The sequence below is a fragment of the Typha angustifolia genome, chromosome 8, assembly GCF_048772165.1.
Source record: "Typha angustifolia cultivar Huaian chromosome 8, ASM4877216v1, whole genome shotgun sequence".
Taxonomy (NCBI): Eukaryota; Viridiplantae; Streptophyta; class Magnoliopsida; order Poales; family Typhaceae; genus Typha; species Typha angustifolia.
In genome coordinates this window covers 7,723,343-7,748,467 of record NC_133246.1, presented here as the reverse complement: position 1 = coordinate 7,748,467, position 25,125 = coordinate 7,723,343, and the positions used below count along the sequence as shown (strand labels likewise).

The 25,125-nt window shown below is 37.7% G+C and overlaps 1 protein-coding gene across 2 annotated transcripts in view; it reads right to left on the bottom strand.

Moving 5' to 3' along the window:
- LOC140765381 (plastidic glucose transporter 4) overlaps positions 1-9,482 on the bottom strand; it is a 47,811-nt gene extending 38,329 nt beyond the window's left edge. Inside the window, exons 1-2 of one of the 2 annotated variants that reach the window (XM_073104440.1) lie at positions 9,323-9,482; positions 8,883-9,197 (exon numbers count right to left, since the gene is read on the bottom strand). In XM_073104440.1, coding sequence (XP_072960541.1) covers positions 8,883-9,132 — 250 coding nt within the window. In that variant the 5' untranslated portion in view covers positions 9,133-9,197; positions 9,323-9,482. The remainder of the gene's footprint in view (positions 1-8,882; positions 9,198-9,322) is intronic. The other variant, XM_073104439.1, reaches the window with a different exon arrangement.
- Positions 9,483-25,125: the final 15,643 nt, after the last annotated feature.

Sequence of the window (25,125 nt, the reverse complement as noted above, 5' to 3'; positions counted from 1 at the left end):
ATATTCTCAAATGCTAAAAGTAAAACTTCATAATGTTAATTTTAAGGCCTAAATACTTTGTTCCTTTAGTGGGCAATTATAAATAAGGTTCCAAAAATTGATATTATGATCAAGATTGATCGTTCATAAAAACAATACGTATCAGCTGTATTGGCCACCCATATAAGATCAGACTTTTTTTAATTACGTTAATTTTTTAATATTATTTAAAAAATGCAGAAAAAGTTCTATAAATTTAGAAAAAATAATAAGAAAATAATAATTACTTATATAGGAAGTCTAAAAACTAAAAAAATACATTAATTCATTCAAAATTTATTAACTTGCTAATAATTAGCATTTTTTTCTAATTTTTTCATTTCTTCTCTCCCTCCTCTTTCCGTCTCTTTCTTTCTTTCTCTCTCTCTCTTATTATCGAGGCAATTTTTTTCTAATTTTCTTTTTCCATTTCTTCTCTCCCTTCTCTTCCCTCTCTTTTTCTCTCTCTTCATCCCTTTTATCTCTTCTCTCACTCTCCACTCCCTCTCTCATCTCTCTATTTCACTCTCTGTTACTCCAGCAAACTTTCTACTGTAGTTACAGAGATAACTGAGAGAGAGAGAAAGAAAGCAAAGGAGGAAAGGAGCAGAGGAAAGAAAGAGAGGAAGAAAGAAGGTAAAGCCATAGAGAGAGAGTAGAGAAAGAGAGAGTGGGGTGTCACAGAAAGAGAGAGAGAGAAGAAAGGAAAACAAACAAAAATACTAACCCAAGGTCGAGCTTAATAAGTTTCATACTTAATAAGTTCGGATTATGATCAGCTTAATAAGTTCAGATTTGCTCACATGTGATATTACATGATAATGAAAATGAAAAATAATTTCAGATTATAATAATACACCTTGTTAGAGTCTTTTCTTATTGCATTAGTTATTTATTTTCATTACAATAAATTTTCTGTATATTGTGTTCAAACGCAGAATGGTCGCATTCGAACGCCGCGTTCCAATACGGTCAGGCGCGTTCGAACACCTGCATCAGGTTCGCAAAAACAGAGAACACCTTTAGTGCGTTTGAACATGATCGAGCGCGTTTGAATATGATCGGGCGCATTTGAATGTGATCGGGCGCGTTTGAACGTGATCGGCGAAAGTCCACTAGAATTAGAGTTAATAATTGTTATCTTAGCTTGTTAACCAGCCTCTATAAAGGTGTGGATGGCAGTCAAAACCATAATGCTATTGGAATATCGATTTCTTGCCTCTCTATCTTCTCTCTACCCTAATCTCCCTCCTCCCTCTTCACTAACCTATTACCTTTACCGTTAGCAAAGTCTCTCATAACTTCTAATCTCCCTCGTCTGTCGAGTCCTCCCTTTTCTTTGGGTTCTCGACCACTTCTTCCCCTTTGTCTTTATCACTTAAACAACATCAATCATCCACCTCATCTCTATTATTATCCATAATCTTAACATCCAGTCCACCCGTCATCACCACCATCATCCACACTATATCTTGTTTTTGTCTCAGTTACAGTTTAAATCTGTGAAGGGCGTAAATACGAAAAACGTAGATCAGGGAGTTACGAATCGATTCCACTTAGTTTCGTAATTTTCTGACTATGGGAGAATATTTGGTGAATATTTTCCCTCAGTTGCGCGTACTGCTTCCTGTAATAAATCCAAATCTTAAAGGAGTCGTTCCGTAGCCTATCATTAGTATCAGAGCCTATCTTTTGGTACCGTATCTTATCATTGGTATCAGAGCCAAACGAACCTCAAATCTCCATTAATGGTGAAAACAAGGAAGATGGCATCAACAAGGAAATCAATAGAGAACACACCGACAAGGGAAGACTTAATCCACGATAACCCTAACCGTGAGGCGGATTCCTTTGGGACGGCCACGGTAGAACCGAGTCAACCAACGTAGATGGGTGTGAACATAAGCTTGGCGGATGAACTTAGGGGCATGTTCTAAACATTACTGCATAGAGTTGACGCAATGCAAAATAATCATAATGTTTTAAAGAAATATGTCATAAATCAATCGGCTTCGTTATCTCCTCAACAAAGATCGGTGCCTCAAGGACCAACGATGGGACCACACTGAACCGATACCCCACAGGTCTAGGTGCGACATGTTAATATCAATGATTCTCTTTTACCTATTCCTACATATCATCCCCCACCTCCAATACATAACCCAAAACCGGTGGTGGTGGAACCCGAGAGGCGTGCGGCACCATTGCGCTTCGTCGATAAAGAGGATTGGCACTTAGAGGATGATTTTGATTCCTTTAGAGATGGTGATAGACATGCTTAAGAATTTAGAGGAGATCAACAAGCATATAGGTTCAAACCTAAACCAAGGATCTTTTGCGAACCCGACAATGCTATCCGAGGGAGAACCACATACTTGGACTTCTTAAAATTCCAAGGCGATGATCCGACAGATTGAGTATTTCAAGTGGAACAATACTTTAATTATCAAGGGACAACGGAGGATGCAAAGGTCCAGATGGCAAGCTTTTACCTCCAAGGAACAACATTGCATTGGTATCAATCGACTTTTCGTGGTGGAGGATTTACCGGTTGGGCTGACTTTTGTAAGAAGATCACACGCAGATTTAGCACAACAGCATATGAAGATTTTACTACCACATTAAGCAAGATGGTTCAAAGGACGACCATATTGGAGTACCAAGCAGAATTTGAAAAAGTTAGTAATCGTTGCGAGCCACCTTGACCTGAACCGTTATTGATAAGCACATTCATTTCAGAACTGCGAGAGATGCAGGCAGATATTCGTACTCTTTGTCCTACCACTCTTGACAAGACCTTTGAGAAGGCTGTGAAGATGAAGCAAAAGCACAAGGCTCTTAAGATGGCAGCGAAACAAGTTGGAGGAACCGTAATGGCCGGTTTGCGCTTAGAATGTCAGCTGAAAATTCTACGAGTTCAAAGACAACGATTACTAGTACTAGACCACGACCACCTTTGAGACCTTCTTCCGATGTTAGAGGAGGTACAAGACCCCCCGTTCGAACTCTCACACCTGCTCAGATGGAGAAGCGAAGAGCTTTTGATAATGCAATGAACATTTCACCCCCAGTCATCGGTGTTGCAAATCGATTGGGATTGTTATGCTCATCGACGGTCTCGAGGAGGATGATGAGATTATTGGTGATGAAGAGTGTTTAGAGGAGATCTATAAGGAGACTAAAGGAGAGCGCGGAGGAAGATATCCAAGCGAAAATATCGATGCATGCATATTCAAGTACTTCCGCATCGAGGACATTACGAATAGACGGACTCGTTAAAAAGTATTGTATGCACATCCTCATCAATTCTGAGAGTACACAACTTTCTAGACAAGAGGTTAGTGAGAAAGTTCGGCTTGGATGCTGAACCGACCGCGGGGTTTGATGTTGCTATTAGAGACGGCACGAAACTTAGGGCGGAGAGCTTGTGTCACTGGGTCAGTATACGAGTGCAAAGACAAGACATCATTATGGATTTGTATTCGTTGGTGTTGCGAGGAACAAATATTGTCCTTGACACCCAGTGGTTGCAAAGCTTGAAACCCATCACTTTTAATTTTTGAAACATGTGGATGAAATTTAAGCAAGAAAACAAAGATGTGCGACTTGATAGCTTTTGGTCTCCGCCAATTCCAGCGATGCAGCCGATGGTAGAGCTGCCTTGTGCGAGTAATTTGGCCTATCTTCTTCAGTTATGACCAGTAGGATATGAGCCTAAAATGAGTTCAAATACTACCATTGAGTTGTTTGATTTATTAGATAAAATTTATGGGACTATTTGAGGAACTAAAGGAGTTGCCATCAAGGCGAACAGCAAACCATCGCATAGAGATTGTGCCCGGGGCTGCACCGGCGAACATGAGACCATATCGGTATTCACATGTGCAAAAAGAAGTTATCTCCAAGATGATAACCGAGATATTGGAGCAAAGCCTCATACAACCAAATCATAGCTCTTACCCATCGTTTTTGCTATTGGTGCAAAGGAAGGATGGGACATAACATTTTTATGTCAACTATCAAACACTAAATGCTATCACTGTCAAGGACCAGTATCCCATTCCGGTTATAGAAGAGCTGTTAGACGAGCTTGCAGGGGCGACCATATTCAACAAGCTTGACTTTAGGGCCGAGTATCATCAAATTAGAGTTCACCCAACGGATGTGCACAAAACTGCATTTCGGACTCCAGACGGCACTATGAGTTTCAGGTGATGCCTTTTGGTCTCACGAATACTCTAGCTATTTTTTAAGGCCTCATGAATGATATTTTTTGACCTCTACTACGAAGGTATATCTTGGTATTATTTGACGATATTTTAGTGTATAGTAAGACTGAAATGGAGCATTGGCGGCATTTGAAGGATATGCTGAATTTGTTGGAGCAAAACTAGCTGAAGATTAAGAAGTCCAAGTGCCTATAGGAAGTACCACAAGTGAAGTATTTAGGTCACATCATCTCAGCAGAAAATGTAGCGGCGGATCCTCAGGATTGCGAGGATTTTTGGGGATGGCCGAATATTATCACCGCTTCATTGTCGGGTATGGCAAGATCGCTGCTCATCTCACTTCTTTGTTGAAGGACTCTTTTAAATGATCAGATGAAGCCACTACAGCCTTTGAAAAAGTGAAAACAGTAATGACAACGACGCCCGTTCTAGCTCTTCTGAACTTTACCAAAGAATTCGTTGTGGAATGTGATACGCCGGAAGTTGACATAGGAGCTGTACTAATGCAAGGAGGACGTCCCATAGCCTTTCTTAGCAAGGCCTTATCACAAAAATCCAAGCAAATATTGACCTACGAGAGAGAAATGTTAGCAATTCTGCATACGGTTACAAAGTGGAAGCTTTATTCAATCGGTTGGCAATTCATTATCCGAAACGATCAAAGGAGCCTTCCATACTTTATGGGATAACGTATTCACACTCCGGCACAGTAGAAATAGGTCATAAAATTGTTGGGGTATAATTATGAAATTTAATAAAAGAAAGAAACGAAAAATAGAGCAGCGAATGTACTATCATGCCAACTTGATATCGCCAAGCTTGCAGCCTATTCTTCTTCCACTTTTCCTTTTTTTAATGAGCTGAGGTATGCATGTACATCTAACCTAGATGTTTTGAGATTATTACAGGAGGTATTGGATGATCCGGAGCGCCATCCATAGTTGGAGAATCGATGCGGTTTGCTGCTAGACCATAAATGTATTTGGGTGCCTGCAAATGACGGATTGCGGCAGAAATTGTTGTAGCTCTTTCACTAAACTCCATAGGCTAGTCATGAGGGTGTTTTGAGGACTTATAGGAGGATATCTCAGAGTTGCACATGATCAGAATTAAGGCGAGATGTGAGGAGTTTTGTCCGTACTTGCGAAGTCTGTCAAAGAGCTAAGGCAACCACATTGAAACCGACCGGATTACTACAGCCACTACCGATACCGGACCGTATTTGAAAAAATATTTCTATGGATTTCATAGAAGGTCTCCCACTAGTACGTAGTTATTTCGTTATTTTTATAGTGGTTGATAGATTCAACAAATATGCGCACTTTTTGACATTGTCATATCCATTTTCAGCCAAGTCAGTAGCTGAAGTTTTTGTTAGAGATGTTGCTCGGTTACATGACATGCCACGCACGATTGTCTCAAATTATGATTGTGTATTTATAAGCAATTTTTTGATAGATTTTTTCAGATTATAAAGGACTCAATTGAACTTCAATTCGGCCTACTATACACCAACGGACGGCGAAACCGAGGTGGTCAATCGAGGCATTGAGCAGTACTTGCGGTGCTTTATTGGAGAGATGCCGAGACGATGGTTGGAGTTATTACCATAGGCGGAGTGGTCTTACAACACCGCCTACCACAGCGGCATTGGCATAACTCCGTTCAAAGTGGTGTACGGGCGCACAGTTCCGACATTACATGCTTATGACTTAATGGCATCTGCAAATCGGACGGAGATAGACTTAGCTTAATGGATAGAGACACCACGTTGAGGAGGTTGCATGCCCATCTTAAACTTGCTTAAAACTGCATAAAGCAAATTTATGATCGCAGCCATATAGAGCAAAAGTTCAACATCGACAGTTAAATGTTCATGAGGGTGCAACCGTATCGACAGGTGACCTTGCATTTGATGCGAAACCAGAAGTTAACATATCACTATTTCGGTCCGTTTCGAGTATTAGAGCGTATTGATCCGATTACATAATATTTGGAGCTGCCAGAGGGGTCGAGAGTGCATCCTGTCTTTCATGTTTCATTGTTGAGAGAGCGAATTGGTGATCATCAGGTCGTTGAATCAGTTTTACCAAAGCCATTAGAGCAGACAGAGATTATAAAACCAGTTCATGTACTTGCTAAACGCCGACAACGTCATGGTACTAGATTAGAGATAGAGGTTCTAGTCGAGTGGCTTGGCAAGCCATCCGATAAAGCACGACATGGGAGTTGGAGACGAATTTCTTGGAGCGTTTCCCCAACTTTACATCTTGAGAACAAAGTAGGGGAAGCGTGGTGGGCTGATACACCTTATTAGAGTCATTTTTTATTACATTAGTTATTTATTTTTATTAAAATAAATTTTCTGTAAGTCGCGTTCGAACGCGAAAGGGTCGCATTCGAACGGCATGTTCAATGCGATCGAGCACGATCAAGTGCGTTCGAACACAATCAGCGAAAGTCCACTAGAATTAGAGTTAATAATTGTTATTTTGGCTTGTTAGCTAGCCTCTATAAAGGTGTGAATGGCAGCCAAAATCATAATGCTATTGGAATATCGATTTCTTGCCTCTCTATCTTCTCTCTACCCTAATCTCCCTCCTCCCTCTTCACCAACCTACTACCTCTACCGTTAGCAAGGTGTCTCCTAACTTTTATTCTCCCTCGTCTATCGAGTCCTCCCTCTTCTTTCGGTTCTCGATCACTTCTTCCCCTTCGTCCTTAGCACTTAAACAGCATCAATCATCCACCCTCATCTCCATTATCATTTATAACCCTAACATCCACTCTACCCATCATCACCACCACCATCATCCGTATTATATCATGTTTTCGATCTAGTTGCACTTTAAATCTGCGAAGGGCATAAATACAAAAAACGTAAAATCAGGGAGTTACGAATGAATTCCACTTGATTTCTTAATTTTCTGACTACAGAAGAATATTTAGTGAATACTTTTCCTCAATTGCGTAGACTGCTTACTACAATAAATTCAGATGTTGAAAGAGTCGTTCCGTAACTTATCACTGGTATCAGAGCATATCTTTTGGTACCATATCTTTTCATATGATCAGCTTAATAAGTTCACTCTTTTTATCCATGACTGCCAACAGTTGATATGATGCTACAACAGAGGATGCATCTAGTTCATGGTCTATAGAGTTGGTTTAATTTCAAATCTGGTTTACTTTGAGAAAACCAAATTATGTTCCCAGAAATCCTGAGCAACTTATAGAAGAGGAAATAGTTCTATAAAAACAATACTTATTAGTGATTGTGATGTAGTAGTGGTGGAGGCATTAGTGGCGCAACAATGGTGGCAGCAGTTGTGGCGGAGGTGATATGATGCTACAGCAGTTATTAGTGATATGATGCTACAACTGCTGCCACCATTGTTGCGGAGGCGGAGGTAGTCATGTTGGTGGTGGCAGCAGCCAGACTAACCAAAAATCCAACCGAACACTGGAACATCTCATTCAGCACCACTGGTTCAGCCTAACCAAATATCAGACCAAATCATTCCTACATGCATCAGCCCATCCATACAATTCAGTCCTATTCAGCCAACCAGACAACACCTAGGTGAAAAGAAGGATAAATAATAAGAGAAAAAATTATACAGGATTAGATCTGATCACCCGAAGGCTGCTTCTAAAGATGGTTGGCCTAGAAAAAGTCTCTTTCTTGCACTTGCACATTTGAGAAGAGATTATGCTCAGTTATTATTGACACAGTATCACCAAAAACTTTTTATTCAGAGGTATGGTTTTCAAGCCTTTCTTGAAAACCAGCAAACTTGAGCCAGATAAAATAGGTAGAGGTGAGTATTCAATGATATTCTCTAAAGACAAACTATATCAGGAAAAATCTGGTGTGCCCTACACTTAGCACTTGGATATAAACTCATAAAGACACAACATGATAGGGAAAAGATTACCTACAAGTTCTTCAAGGAAAATGTGCTTATCATATTGTACTCCCACAAAATGCACATTGTAGTCGGAAAAAGGAAGAAAATCTTTTATAGAAAAAACCATGAGAGCAAAAAGCCTTCTACGCATTACATTGACAATTAGATCATGCAAACTATTATGATGCGTTCCAAGTAACTAACCATCTTGATATGATGTGTATCAACATGGAAAACGCTAATAAATAAACATATTTCATCAGCAGTCTTATTTCTTATTCACACTGCAGAGGGAGACTACAATAAAATGTAGCCACTAACCAATCAATTTATAAAAAAATTTCATTTTTAAGTGCTTTCAATTACCCAAATGAGTAAGTTTCCCCACATACCAAACAAAGCAACCACTATGATTACTATTATTTTCCATCCTACAATTTGTCTGGAACATAATCAAGCCAATATTCAATGGAACTTCATTTTGGTAATCAATTGAATACTAATCAATTTCAAATAAAGTGGGGAGTTTGAACTTTGAAGCACAAAAAATGATAATAAGATTTTTAAACCTTTTATGTTGATAGATAATTTAGGAATTAGTCTTTGGCATTCTATAAAACGAATTCTAGGGAAGAGAGAGAAGGTTTAAACAAAAGAGAAGCATTTATTCACCACCATGATCCACCAGATACAACTAAACAAAATGGAGATCAAGAAGACAAACCAGAAGAAGCTTGCGCTCTAACGTATCGGCCTTTCTCTCGCGATCGAAAGATCCCCTCCATCCCATTCCTCACCCGCGACATCTCCACGCCCAAGCCGCTCGAAGACACTCCAAGCTGCAATCCACCGCAGCAAAACCCGCCTTCCGGCATCCGCGCTCTCTCCGGCTTCAATCTTCTCTGCGGTGAAAGAACGCCCAAACCAACCGATGCTATGCCTCCTTTGACAGCAACCACAGTGGTTTGCGTCATTTTTAACCCCTAAATCGAGGACGTAATTGTTAATCTCCTTCTTTGTTTTTTTTTTCTTCTTCTTTCTATAAGTGATAGTGCCATTTCAGATCTCAAGAAGGAAAAATAAATAAAAATTGCGAAAAATTTAAGTGTCAAAGAATACTTCAAGGAGCTGACTTTTTATAAAGAAATTGAAACGGAACTTTACCTGCGTTTCTTCTTAATCTCTCACTGTCAGTTGCCTAGATGGAGAGAAATTCAATGTGATGGAGAGAGTAACAGCGGAGGGCTGAAGTGGCTTCGTAGTCTCCGCAATGCTAGCTCATTTCTAGAGAGAATAATTAAAAGAAAATAAACAGATTTTGGGGAATTTTTCTAACTAAAGTGCTAAAAGAGCGGATCCTGCGGAAAGACCCAAGCCGGCCTTTCTCCGTCAGCTAGTAAAACGGTGAAACGTTTGACACACGGGGACACGTGTAGCGGCAACGAGTGCATTTTTTTATGTTTAGATACAGCTTGAGCGCCTCTGGAATATTGGTTATTACGAACAATTGTTTAAGTGCAAATCTTTATACAGAATAAATCTTTTAACTTATATACCCCTCTAAATATATATATATATATCTTAAAACATTCTGTTCCTTTATATAAATTAGTTTAAAACTCTCTTTTTTTATACGAATATCCCTTGGATTTAATTACCGGTTAAAATTTTAAAATTTAGATATAAAATATAAAAATGTCATTATTCATATAAAGGGGTATCTATGTTAAAATATACGAATATCCCTTAGAAACGTATCCATGTTAAGAAAAAAAAAGTTTTAAGGGGTATACAGATAAATATTAATTTTAGAGGAGTATACAAGGGATTGTCTAAAGGTATAGATGAAAAAAAAATAACAATTATAAGCAGTTGTGTTTGTATTTATGTAATAGCATTTTTTTTAAGGATATCCCTCTTATCACACAATGAAAAATAGAAAAAGATCTCATCCATAGATTAGTTTATAATAATAAGGGAATAATAGGGGTTTCCTTGTATGCAGTACTAATGGACATTTTTTTTTCTTTTTTTGTAAGTGCAGAGTAAATCCCCTGTATTAGTTCTATTCACGTCGAGGTCTCAATTTTTCACAACAGGTTACTTGCTTGCATGCATCTCAAATTATATTGGTTACTGTTGAATCTGATTCACTCGCTCTAATTAATTGGCTCAAATGCAATACCATTTTTTCTTGGCTAATCCATCTCTTATTAGACTACTAGGTTATCCTTCATCAATTCTCTAATCATAAGTAAAGATTTTCGCAAATGTAAGCAAACAGCTAATTGACTTGTCTCCTTTGTTCTCTCCTCTTTCACTAATTATGTTTGGATAGAACTTCCCTCGCAAATCTAATCTCTCTTTTGAGTGAGAGCATCTCTTCCCCAATCTTTTCCCACCTATAAATGGGGTTTTATTTTTTCGTAGGGCCTTTTGACCCTTCCTTTTTAATGCATTTATTTAAAATAAATCAAAGGGATAATATAAGATAATCAAACTTCATCCTCAAGTACTTCTATCATAGTTTCACTATTGCGTGTATTCACTCACGAACAGTAATAAGAGCTCGATTTTTGTCCGAGTCAATCTTGTGTGAGTTGGTCCAATGGTTGTCAAATGTGCGCCAACACATAAGTCATACATATTCGACAATTCAGATTATAATGTAAAAGATGTGATAGAGGCCATTAGATATTCAAATCCTACATTCGCCTAAATCGACCAGCACAAAATTGACTCAGATGAAGTTTCAATCCTCATAATAAATCTTTTTAAGTGGAACAATACTTTGATTGTCAAGGTACAACGGAGGACGCACCAGATGGAAAGCTTTCACATCTAAAAAAGGGCATTGCATTAGTATTGATCGGCTATTCGTGGAGGAGGATTTACCAATTGGGATGACTTTTATAGGAGAATTACACGTAGATTTGGCACAACAGCATATGAAGATTTTGCTGCCACATTAAGCAAAATGGTTCAGAGGACGACCCTATTGAAGTACCAAGTAGAATTTGAAAAAGTTAGTAGTCGTTGCGAGCCACCTTGGCCTGAACTATCATTATTGAACACATTCATTTCAAGGCTGCGGGAGGAGATATAGGCGGATGTTCGTGCTTTTTGTCCTACCACTCTTAAGGAGGCCTTTGAAAAGGCCGTGAGGATGGAGCAAAAATACAAGGCTCTCAAGATGACAGCGAAAATAAGTTGGGGCAACCGAGATGGGCGGTTTGCGCCTAGAACGTCGGTTGAAAATTTTGTGAGTTCAAAAATAGCAACTGCTAGTACTAAATAACAACCACCTTTGAAATCTGAAAAAACCCCTAGACACGCGTATGTATCTAACCTTTAGGCAATGATATCGTTCGTTCGCTTAAGTAAAATTCCGAAGAAATATTAAGAACGAAAGCATAGATGAATGCCAAGATTTTAACGTGGAAAAACCCAAAACGGGAAAAAACCACGGATCCAAACTCGGATCAAAACCAATCACTATAATAGTAGCAGTTACAAGACTGACTCACAAAACAACCCGTCGATCCAAACGACTTTGTTCCTCTCAGTCTTGATCACTAGAACCCACGATTCACTACTTCTCGTGATTGAAGTCCAATCTCAGTAGCCCTCGAGATTGATCTTTCGTCTAGATAGCCCTTAAGATGAAAGATTCAGATTTGTAGATAAGAAGAACCTTGTTTGTTAAAGAACCGATGTAGCCTCTAGAAGTCTCCTTCAATAATGCTTCTTTAACCACCCTAGAGATAGGGTATCACAATCCTTATATATAATCTCCAAGATAGAACCAAATCCAAGTCTTATTCGTACTCACGAAAATCCAATAAATTGCAAACTTCATAGGTGCGTTCGAACGCGGCTCGGGTGCGTTCGAACGGCCTGACTTAATCTCAGGTGCATTCGAACGGGACCAAGTGCGTTCGAACGCGATAGCTTGAATTCTTCAGGTTACGTTCGAACGCATTTGTGAACGCTGCTCTTGGTCTGTGTGAACGCAGTACCCGCGTTCGAACGCGTTTGTGAATGCACCGCGTTCGAACGCGTTTGTGAACGCGATGTGAACTCAACAGCTTTTCTCCACTAGTCTTGCAATTCTTCAAACCAGAGATATTCTAGACTTGTGTAAAACTCATATGCATGAAAAAATACACTTAGAATATTTTATACACAATTGCCAACAAATAAAAACCTAACAATCTCCCCCTTTGGCAATTTGTGACAAAACACCTAGGTTACAAGATATTACAAAAACTTCAAACTGAGCAATCAACAAGTCTAGAATATTTTGCACATCAATACCTGCAAATCAACATATACCAATCCAAGATCAAGTGAAAATAACTTGAAATGAATAAACAATCCAAACACAAGTTATCAATGGAGCATAAGTTCAAAAGTACGTAAGTAGACAAAATTCACAAACAAAGTTCACAGTTACTTCAAGCAAAGTTATAAATCTAAAGACTCTCATAAACTCCGACTCTAATAAACTCCCCCTATGTCCATACTCCCCTTACACACCTAGACACCTAGACACTCTCCCCCTTTTTGACACAAATGCCAAAAACTAGGAACTCGGAGGAAACTAACGATGAAGAATCGTCAACACAGAGTCAAGTATAGTCCCCTGACGAGCTTGCTCAGTTCGTAAATCATTTACCGCTGAATGGAGATCCTGCACTTAAGCACTAAGCTGATCGAAACGGTCAGAGTACTGTGGTAACTCCCCCTCAGTGGGAGACGAGTCATCGTCAGAGCTATCATCAGAACCGTCGAGGTGCGATGAACGACCAGCGGCTGAAGATGATGGCTTGAGAGAAGACGACTGGTCGTGAGCTTGACTCCGCTTAAGAGTAATCCGATCCAACGGTTTTTGCGAAGTAAGGGAAGGTTCCGAAACATCCACACGCACCCCACTCTGAGTGCACAAATTTGTAATAAAGATGCCAAACGGTAACCCCTCACGAGGTGCTTCTTTCTGTGCAGCTGTAAGAATCGAATCATAAATCACGGCAGCCAAATCAATAGAGACTCCAGATAACATCGCATGAAGAAGGAATGCACGATCCAGACTAATACTAGAATGTCGAGTCTTGGGGGTGACATTGTATAGACAAAAAAGGTGAAGCATGCGAGCCACGGATATCAGCTTTGCATGCGGCATCATGTTTCCCTTCCAACGTTCCCCTTTGATCAGTACAGTACCAGCATATTCATTGACATCAGAAAGTGGAGCAGACGTTGAATATTGGAACTCACCATCAGGAAGACGAAGTTCAGCGCTAATAATATCTAAGTCCAAGTATACAGACACACCACGAACAGTAGAACGTATACAGCGATCTAAAACCGTGGCATTACTAAAAAATTCCCGAACAACTTCCACATAAGCAGTCCCACTCATCCGACACATAGATAACCATCCACGGTCAGTAAAATTATGTTCAATCCCCAATTCAGAAAAATCAGATATAACCACGGGTCTTTTACAGATAACAGGACGAGTACCAAAATTGTGTTTGTAGCGCCCGGCAGCCGTTGATGAAGAAAATTTTGGAGCTGAAGACGGTGACGAAGGCGGCCTTGGTTTCTTGGTCACTGTCACTTTTTTAGGCATTCTTGAGAAAGAAACAAGTTGCAAGATTCAATACATGCCCAAAGCAACCAAAATAAAATAGCAAAAATTTCAAAAAATTTTAAAAACCATGAAGGCCCTAAATGAAACCCATCTTTCTCTTGAAAACTCAAAGATATCACGTTCAATCTCACAAGAAACATCAAGGTGTGAACATTAACGTGATCAAAATATGAAAACGCACAAAATCAATCAAGATCAAGCATGTTTATTGAATAAAAAATAGGAAAAATGATGGATGATCATACCTTGCAAAAGTGAAGAAAAACTCAAAGATTTGGTCGAAAGACGCTAGATCCGAAGGAGAACTACCCTCTAAAAGGGTTTAAAGTGAAAAATTCGATGAAAAACACCAAGATCTTGAAGATTTGAGAAGAGGAAAATGAAGGGTTTTTAGGGTTTGGAAAATGGAAGATGAAACCCTTGGGTTCGGACGCAGTATTTAAAGAAACCATGAGTGCGTTCGAACGCACCAGTCTGCGCATTCGAACGCGCCAGTTATCGCGTTCAAACTTAAAAATCTGCGTTCGAACGCCCACTTCTTTTTTTTTTAATTTTAAACTAAAACAAATCAAAAATCTTTTTGGAGATGCACTTCTAGAGTTTCAAAATATATTCAAGACATAGAATATGATAATCAAATAAAATAAGTCATACACAGATCAATCAAATCATCAAAAGCATATTATAATCAATTCGAATGCATCACTCAAAATTAAATTAATCTTGATTGATCATAAAGATATGCATATGCAAGATGAGCATAGATAACATGAATCAATCTTCTTAAACAAACTTTCCTATATAAACAATGATGCAACACAGTTTTCAAACCGACTTGGTATTAAAATTTTGCACTTTTCGACTTATTTTCCATAACATAACAGGAATTTTTCCTGTATTTTTTTTTATTGAAACATATATGTGCAATGATGGCTTTCACACATGAGTAGGTAGCCCTTTTCTTGTAGTACAAATCAAACAATGTGCAAAAAGATATTCACATATGTCATTTTTTTTAAAAATTTGCAAATAATGTACTGAGTCAAACTGGACTCTAAACAAGACGGCTTTCAGACTAACTCATTATAGCCCTTTTCATTGATCTTTTATGAACAAATTTTTGATGATTAAGCATGAGGTCAAACTGTGCAAATTAAGGTTAATAGTAAGCTATTTAAAAAAATAATTCATGATATCATGCTCACTCAAGAATACACATACGTTATGAGTGCATTAAATTAGTTTCATTATAATAGAAGTCGAGGGAGTGACAAAACCAAAATTGATACAATATACTACAAGATGACAAAATTGACTATAATAACTCATAATCAAGAGAAAAATCATATTTTTATGTCAAGAGTATATTATTGAATCTAGGAGTGCATCAAATTTTTTTTTATGACAAAAACTCTCGACAAATCTGAAACTAAAACCAAAGAAAATTTCCAAGAAAAAGAAAACAAAAAAAAAATGAAACGAAAGAAACTCGCAAACTAAAAAGAACACAAATCCCAATAAAATCAGTCCAAAGTATAAATCCCTAAATATGTACGAAGATACTCAAATCTCTATAAATCTAAAGGTTTTGTAAACAAATCACCCAACTGTTTCTCCGTCTCAATATGTTCTAGTGCTATTGTTTTGTCTTCAACTAACTCGCGTATAAAATAATGTCAGATATCAATATGTTTTGTACGCGAGTGTTGAACAGGATTTTTCGATATATTAATAGCACTCATGTTGTCACAATAAAGCACCATAGTATCTTGTTCAATGTCATAATCCTTGACCATCTGTTTCATCCATAATAACTGAGAATAACAACTTCCTGCTGCAATATACTCGGCCTCCGCAGTTGATAAAGATATCAAGTTTTGTTTTTTACTGTGCCAAGCAACCAGATTATTTCCAACATAAAAACATCCACCTAAAATACTTTTTCTATCATCACATGAACCTGCCCAATCAGAATCTGTGTATCCGGATATGATAACACCCGAGTCATAAGTAAACCAGATACCTAAATCAATTATGCCACTGACATATTTTATGATATGTTTCACAGCAAACAAATGTGACTCCTTAGGTTCAGACTGAAACCTAGCACACACACCGACACTAAATGCAATGTCAGGTCTACTAGCAATTAAGTACAAAAGGCTACCAATCATGCTCCTATACAGTGTCTGATCAACACTTTTTCCTGACATGTCCTTACCTAGTTTGGTAGTCGTACTCATAGGAGTTCTAGCATGTTTTGCATTTTTTAAATGAAATTTAGTTACAAGTTCCTTAGCATAATTGGTTTGAGCGATAAAAATCCCTCTCTCCAATTGAGTAATTTGAAGCCCTAAAAAGAACTTCAACTCACCCATCATGCTCATCTCAAAATGACTGTGCATGAGATCTGCAAACTCCTTAGCTAATAATTGACTCGTTGCCCCGAAAACAATGTCATCCACATATATTTGTGCCACAATTAAACTCTTGTTTTCATGTCTAATAAATAATGTCTTGTCCACTCCCCCTCGAGTGAACCCCGCATCTACTAAAAAATTAATCAATTTCTCGTATCAAGCTCTTGGAGTTTGTTTTAGCCCGTAAAGAGCCTTTTTCAATTTAAAAACATGAGAACGAAATTTTTGATCTTCGAAACCCTTAGGTTGTTCCACATAAACATCTTCATTCAGGATACCATTCAAAAAAGCACTTTTAACATCTATTTGAAACAATTTAAATTTTAAATGACAAGCAATGGCAAGCAGTATACGAATAGACTCTAATCTAGCAACAGGAGCAAATGTCTCATCAAAATCTATACCCTCAACCTAAGTGTATCCCTGTGCTACTAGTCTGACTTTATTTCGAACTATATTGTCATGTTCATCACTTTTATTCTTGTAAATCCATTTTGTCCCAATGACATTCACATTCTTAGTTCTAGGAACTAAATACCAAACATCATTCCTAGAAAATTGCTCTAATTCCTCATGCATAGCATTAACCTAAGAATTGTCTAACAATGCTTTCTTCACATTTTTAGGTTCAAAAGAAGATGTATAACAAGTAAATGATACCTCATTTTGGATTTGTCATCTTGTCTTAATTGGTTCATTCACGTCTCCGATCACTTATGACAGTTGATGATTTGATTTCACTCTGGCAGATGGTTCCTGTACGTTGCAGTCATTTTTGTTCATTTCAACTTTGTCCTCATCATGATTCTCAGTTTCCAGATCAAGCCCTTTTCCTATTTCTTCGTAATATATATCTGCAGAAACAGAAATAGGAGTAGCTTCAGTTAAGTCAGTCGTGGATTTATCTATCATAACATTCGCAGATTCCATAACAGTAGAAGTGTCAAGATTAAATACTTTGTAGGCTCTACTATTATTCGAATACCCCAAGAAGATGCCTTCGCTACTTCTAGTGTCAAATTTAGTCAAATATTCTCGATCACGCAAGATGTAACATTTACTACCAAAAACTCGAAAATATTTAACACTAGGTTTTTTACCTTTCCAGATTTCATAAGCAGTCATTTTTGTACCTAGTCTTAGATAAACACGATTTATAACATGTACCGCTGTATTGACCGCCTTTGCCCAAAACCTTTGAGTAACCTTTTTAGCGTGAAGCATAACCCTAGCCATTTCCTGCACAACTTGGTTTTTTCTTTTAACAATCCCGTTCTGTTGTGGAGTTATATGAGTTGAAAACTCATGTTGAATACCAAGAGAATCGCAAAATATAGAAAAAATTTTATTTTCAAATTCTCTACCATGATCAGAACGAATCCTAACTAGAGTTGTAGATTTTTCATTCTGCAATCTTAAGCATAGTGATTTAAAAACTTCAAAGGTTTCAGACTTCTCACGTAGAAAGGCAACCTAGGTATATCTAGAGTAATCATTGACCATTAAGAATATATAGCGTTTACCTCCAAGACTTTTCGTTTTTGTTGGACCCATCAAGTCCATGTGAACTAATTGTAGCACACGGTCAGTGATAGCTGTATTTACCTTCTTGTGTGAGATATGAATTTGTTTTCCAATTTGACACGAACCGCACACTCTTTTTGACATTTCTTTCATCTTAGGTATTCCTCTTACCACTTTATGTTTGGACAGAGTAAATAATTCCTTGTGATTCACATGTCCAAGACGTTGATGCCAAAGATCTACAATGTCGAAAGAGGCACTGTTACATTTCAGTTTATATGAAGTTCCAACGACATAGCAATTATCAGATGTTCTAAATCCATAACATATAACATTACCATCATGATCTAGAATAGTACAATCATTTTTGGAGAATTTTAACTCAAAATCTTCATCACAAAATTAACTGATGCTCAGTAGATTTGCTTTCAAGCCCTTAACATAAAGAACATTTTCGAGACTAGGAATCCCTAGAGTACTTATCTTTCCTTTACCTATTACCTTTGATGAATTACCGTCTCCGAATGTCACAACTCCCCTTCATGTTTTTCAAGATTAGAAAATAACGACTTGTCACCCGACATATGTCTTGAATAGCCACTGTCTAAATACCACAAATCAGAATTTAAAGTTTTCAATGTTGTATGCATAACATAACATTTTAAATCACTTTTCTTGACCCATATGGCCTTTGTTTTCATCCCATAAATGAAAGCAGTTCTAGGTTTTTGAAAAAATTTGCAATGAGGTCGAATATACCCTAAACTGCCGCAATGATAGCATGTTGGAACAAACCTTTTTCTAGTCACCTTTTGCCGAGGAGTGTGACTAGAGTTTACCTTTGGTACCGTCGAAGATTCACCGGCTTGTAGATTCAACTTTAGTTTAGAAGGATTTATCCAGGATTGCTTTGAAAATGCGATTTATGGTTTTAGGTATTCTTCCTTTTGTATACCTACAGAAACAAAAACAGTTTTATTATTATTTGAATTACTAGTATATCCAACACCATACCTGTCTTTTCCAGAGATCTGAGCTTTTAGAATCTCGTCCAGTTTGTTCTTCCCTTTTAGAAATATAACTTCCTTATGCAATCGCTCTAGTTTAATTTCATCAGCTTTCATTTTATTTTTCGCATTGTCAAGTTGTTTAGAAAGGTCTTTGACACGTTTAAGCTCCAATTTGTACTTCTCTTCAAATTGAATTCTTTCTGGTTCAATTACCTTGAGTCGTTGAAATAGTCTAAGATTGCTTTTATTAAGTTTAAACGACTCGAGGTACAAGTCATTATATGCCTTTTGAATTTCAGATTCATCTTCCTCAGCTGGTAGCATATCAAGATCATCTGTACTATCAGTATCATCAACAGAGTCAGTATTAAGCAGAGAAGAGGCAAAGGTTACAAAGTTTTCTTCGTCTTTTTTAGAATAATCATTAGATTCATCTGAATCATCCCAAGTAACTTTCATAGCTTTACCTTTTCTCTTAAGACGATTAGGGCATTCTTGTGCGATGTGTCCAAAACTAAAACATTCAAAACATTGAACTTTATTCTCAGAATTCTTATTTTTCTGTTTGACATTATTGTTGCTACCACCTGTATTCGAACTCACAGTATTCTTTTTTGTCACAAAAGCTTTGCTTTTTTCAAATTTTTCAGCATTCAACTTGTTTGGCTTCAAAAAAAATTTATTGAACTTTTTGACAAACGTAGCCAACATCTCAACATCTAAATCACCTTCATCATCAGACTCCTCTAAATTTTGTTCAACTGTGGATAGGGCCATCCCTTTGGACTTCCTTGGTTTTGAAAGACTGGACTCAAATGTTTGTAAATTTTCTACTAATTATTCAACTTTCATAGAATCGATATTCTTACTTTCCTCAATAGCTGTAACTTTTGCCTGAAACCTTTCTGGAAGAGACCTAAGGATCTTACGGACAATTCTGTTTTCAGCAATTTTCTCTCTTAGGTTGAAACTGGAGTTGACTATATCACTCAGCTTTGCATAGAACTCATCAAATGTCTCATTCTCCTCCATACGTAGGGTTTCAAAACTAGTAGTTAACCTCTGAAGTTTTGAAAGTTTTACAGCCATAGTTCCTTCGTGAGTAGTTTCTAAGATCGTCCAGGCTTCTTTTGCTATTTCACAAGTTGAAATTTTTCTAAATTCTTCCGAGGAAACACAACTAAAAATTACATTTATTGCTTTGCTATTCCAGCCAACTTTTTCATAATCTGTCTTATCCCATGACTCAATCGGTTTCTCAATAAACTCATCATTCACCATGTACATTGGTGGGCTCCAACCGTTCACAATGGCCATCCATACTCGCTCATCTATAAACTTCAAATAAGCTCTCATCCTAACTTTCCAATATCCATAATTTGATCCATCTAGAATAGGAGGTCTAATAGATGAGGGTCCATCTCTATGAAAATCTATGCCTATCTGATCTCTCTCCAAGAGTGAGAGAACCCGCTCTGATACCAATTGAAAAAACCCCTAGACACACGTATGTATCTAACCTTTAGACAATGATATCGTTCGTTCACTTAAGTAAAATTCCGAAGAAATATTAAGAACGAAAGCATAGATGAACGCCAAGATTTTAACGTGGAAAAACCCAAAACGGGAAAAAACCACGGATCAAAATTCGGATCAAAACCAATCACTATAATAGTAGCAGTTACAAGACTGACTCACAAAACAATCCGTCGATCCAAATGACTTTGTTCCTCTCAGTCTTGATCGCTAGAACCCACGATTCACTACTTCTCGTGATTGAAGTCCAATCTTAGTAGCCCTCGAGATTGATCTTTCGTCTAGATAGCCCTTAAGACGAAAGATTCAGATTTATAGATGAGAAGAACCTTGTTCGTTGAAGAACCGATGTAGCCTCTAGAAGTCTCCTTCAATAATGCTTCTTCAACCACCCTAGAGATAGGGCATCACAATCCTTATATATAATCTCCAAGATAGAGCCAAATCCAAGTCTTATCCGTACTCACGAAAATCCAATAAATTGCAAACTTCATAGGTGCGTTCGAACGTGGCCCGGGTGCATTCGAACGGCCTAACTTAATCTCAGGTGCGTTCGAACGGGACCAAGTGCGTTCGAACGCGACAGCTTGAATTCTTCGGGTTGCGTTCGAACGCGTTTGTGAACGCTGCTCTCGGTCTGTGTGAACGCAGTACCCGCGTTCGAACGCGTTTGTGAATGCACCGCGTTCGAACGTATTTGTGAACGCGGTGTGAACTCAACAGCTTTTCTCCACTAGTCTTGCAATTCTTCAAACCAGAGATATTCTAGACTTGTGTAAAGCTCATATACATGAAAAAAATAGACTTAGAATATTTTGTACACAATTGCCAACAAATAAAAACCTAACAAAATCTTCTTTTAATGTTAGAGGGGGCACAAGACCCCCCGTTCAAACTCTCACATCTACCTAGGTGGAGGAGCAAATAGTGAAGGGCCTTTGCTTTCGATGCGATAAACGTTTCACCCCTAGTTATTGATGTACCAAACCGATCGGGAGTGTGATGCTCATCGACGGTCTCGAGGAGGACGATGAAGTTGTTAGTGATGGAGAGTGTTTAGAGGAGGTCCATAAGGAGGCCGTGGAAGAGAGAGCAGAGAAAGATATCCAAGCGGAAATATCGATGCATGCATATTCAAGTACTTTCACGCCAAGGACATTACGGGTGGACGAACTCGTTAGGAAGCATTGTATACACATCTTTATAGATTCCAGGAGTATACACAACTTTCTAAACTAGAGGTTAGTGAGGAAGTTGGGCTTGGATGTTGAATCGACCGCGGGATTTGATGTTGCTATTGGAGACGGCACGAAGCTTAGGGTGAAGAGCTTGTGTCGCCGGGTCGATATACGAGTGTAAGGACATGACATCATTGTGGACTTGTATCCGTTGGCGCTGTAAAGAGCGAAAATTATCCTTGGCACTCAGTGGTTACAGAACTTGGGACCCATCACTTTTGATTTTCAAAGCATGTGGATGAAATTTAAGCAAGGAAACAAAGATGTGCGGCTTAATGGCGTTCGGTCTCTGCCAATTCAAACGATGTAGCCGATAGTGGGGCTGCTTTGTGCGAGTGATTTGACCTATCCTTTTCAGTTAGGATCAGCAGGAGATAAACCTCAAATGAGTCCAAATACTACCATTGAGTTGTCTATATGTGCAAAAAGAATATTGTACTTGGGGCTGCACTAGAGAATGTGAGGCCATATCGGTATCCATATGTGCAAAAGGAAGTTATCTCCAAAATGGTAACCGAGATGTTAGAGCAAGGTTTCATCCAACCAAGTCATAGCTTTTACTCATCGCCCGTGGTATTGGTGCTAAAGAAGGACGGGACATGATATTTTTGTGTTGACTATCGGGTACTAAATGCTATCACCGTAAAGGACCGATATCCCATTTCGATTATAGATGAGCTGATCGACGAGCTTACAGGGGCGACCATATTCAGCAAGCTTAACTTGAGGACCGGGTATCATCAAATTAGAGTTTACCCGGCGAATGTGCACAAAACTGTATTTCGGACTCCAAACGAGCACTACGAGTTTTAGGTGATGCCCTTTGGTCTCACGAATGCTCCAGCTACTTTTTAAGGCTTCATAAATGATATTTTTCGGCCTCTACTGCGAAGGTATGTCTTGATATTTTTCGGCCTCTATTGTAGATGCCAGTGGCCTAGTTGATAGAGATGAGAGGGTAAAAGTCAATTAATCTTTTCATTCCAAGCTTGCCTAAGTTACAAACTATAAGGCCTTATTTATAGAGATTAAATCAAAAGTCTTAAATAAATTTAATCCTTATCTTCTCGGATTAACCTTTCATTTTTCAGTAAATAGATTTCGAATCTAGAGAAGCCATGAATACCAAAATTGTAGATCTTGTCCAATTAGTTTGATCGGACGTCTGTAGAATATTATGCGAATATATTCCCAAAACTATGCAGAGCTGAATTTAGCTAATTAAATAAAATTCTAATCTACTAAGGCTCTAACTAAACCAAATAAGCAAATAAGATAACTAGACTCAATTCATTGAGCCTAATGTCCCCATGATGTGATTTGATCTGACCTAGATCGCATCATAATAGCATATTTAAATTACCAAAATTATATCTATAATTAAATCTAGATATTTAATAAAATATAAAAAGAGGAATTCTAAACCTAATAAATCATCATATTTATATAAATTAATTCTAATTAGATAAATGGCTAACATCATACTACTTAAATATTTTCAGATCCCAAATCCCTTATTTGAGACTTCGTGGACCTTGTTAGTAATGAGTGACGGTTGATCGATGGACGTGAAGGATACGTGTATTAAGTCTTCTAATCAGACAATGAGTAGTCGTATCCCCTAGATGTTTTTCTCAAATTAGGATATATTATATAAATTATGTATATACATGTTTTGGCCTCCAGCATGATTATATGATCTTATCTAGAGATAATTTAAGTCGAGCATATTTTATCATTCATGTAATTAGACTAATCTTACATATGAGTATGTTGATATTATATATAGAGATGATTAGAGATAACTATATTGTTATGATTTTATGTCGAGATAAGCTGTAGCATGAGTATATATGTGATAGACTAACATGAGTATGCATGTGATACATGTACCATTAGAAATTTCATTGCATCATATATTTCTTTCGACTCATCTTTCACCTAAATTTCTGATATGTATGACTTGTTATAGTACCGGATAAAATGCATATGATCTATCATTTAGAAGAAAATATGAAATCTGATTAATAAGATAGTTGATAGAAAGCGTGAGGATACCTGAGTGGGCGCGAGGGTTAAGACACGCTGGTTGATGATTGATCGCTTGACGTAGTCGCGATCCTATGGCCTTACGTCCGAGGTCATCAGTAAGTGTGCGCAGTAGATATTCAGACATATGCCATTTGCTAGGGCATATGTGGCGAGTTATCCTTACGTATTTCTATCAGCTAGAAGGGTGCCCGATTTGGATGGATGTTGATACCCTTAGCGGATGGTAGGGTATGATTATGATTGAGATATCATTTGCGGATGACAGAGTATGCTCTGAGCCTTTGAGCATGTTGATGAGACTAGGTATGGGGTGTTGACTGTGCATAGTGGTCAAGTATGATGATGACATTGATAATTGAGATATTGAGAAATGTATATGATTTTATTATCATCTAATATATCTAATTATCGAGTGGTTAATATGTATCATACGTGGTTGCTTTTGATATCATAGTATGGTCATGGTCGGCATACATTATATGTGTCATATTTGAGAGAGTTATAATAATGGTATGACATGAAGATTGTTTATACCTTGTCGAGAATTATATAATTTGATCAGTTATGATATGATATCTACCTTTTATTTATATAGTATTGATGATATATTCATATATTCATTCGTGACATAATACTCCTATGTGATTTATATTATTCAGTACATAATTTATTCTTTGTTTAGCATCACTAATTCAGGGTAATGTCTATTCACTAAGCTTTTTACTCATGCTCTCTTTATTTCTTTCCTAACCCCCTTAGATATGTGGTATATGATGGTGACTTGAGATATCCTAAGAAGATATTTTAGAATGATGATGTAAACTATAGATGTGATCTGGACTTGATTGGGTTACCTCATGGGAGACATTTAGTTTGCTCAATTGAACCCACTTATCTAGGTTTAGTCATTTACTGGTATTTTTAAAGGACTTCTAGTTTCAAACAAGAACGTTCGAATGCCTAATAGGCATTCGAATAGCCTTGGAGTACTCCTCAATGACGTGTTTAAATGCTTGACAAGCTATTCGAACGTATCATAGTAGATTTGTTTGTTTAGTTTAGGGTTTTATTATTTCTGAGTTAGTTTAGGATTAGCCTCCATATATATTAAGAGAGCAATCTAATATAAGGTATCAAGAAAGAATTTTTGATTTACCTTAATCTCTATCTCCTCCTCTCTATATCTTCCTCTTAATCTCTCTCTCTCTCACACTCTTTTAAGCTAGTTGCCGCCCACCCTAGGCCAACTCTTCCTCCTTCCTCTTTGAGTGTCGTACTCCCTAGTCTTATTAGGGTTGGCTTACTTCTCTCTCATCTTCCCGTCTAAATCATATATCTACCCATGCCATCATCATTACTATTATATCTTCCATTTATATCTTCTAAATTTCATCATTTACACCGATTCTACCGTCAAACCGCCAATCACCATCACCATAAATACACCTCAAAGGTTGAATTATATTATGAATTACAATAAAAAAAAAGGAGTAGGAGGAGGAGTGAGGGAGATACTACTCTATTCAAATCT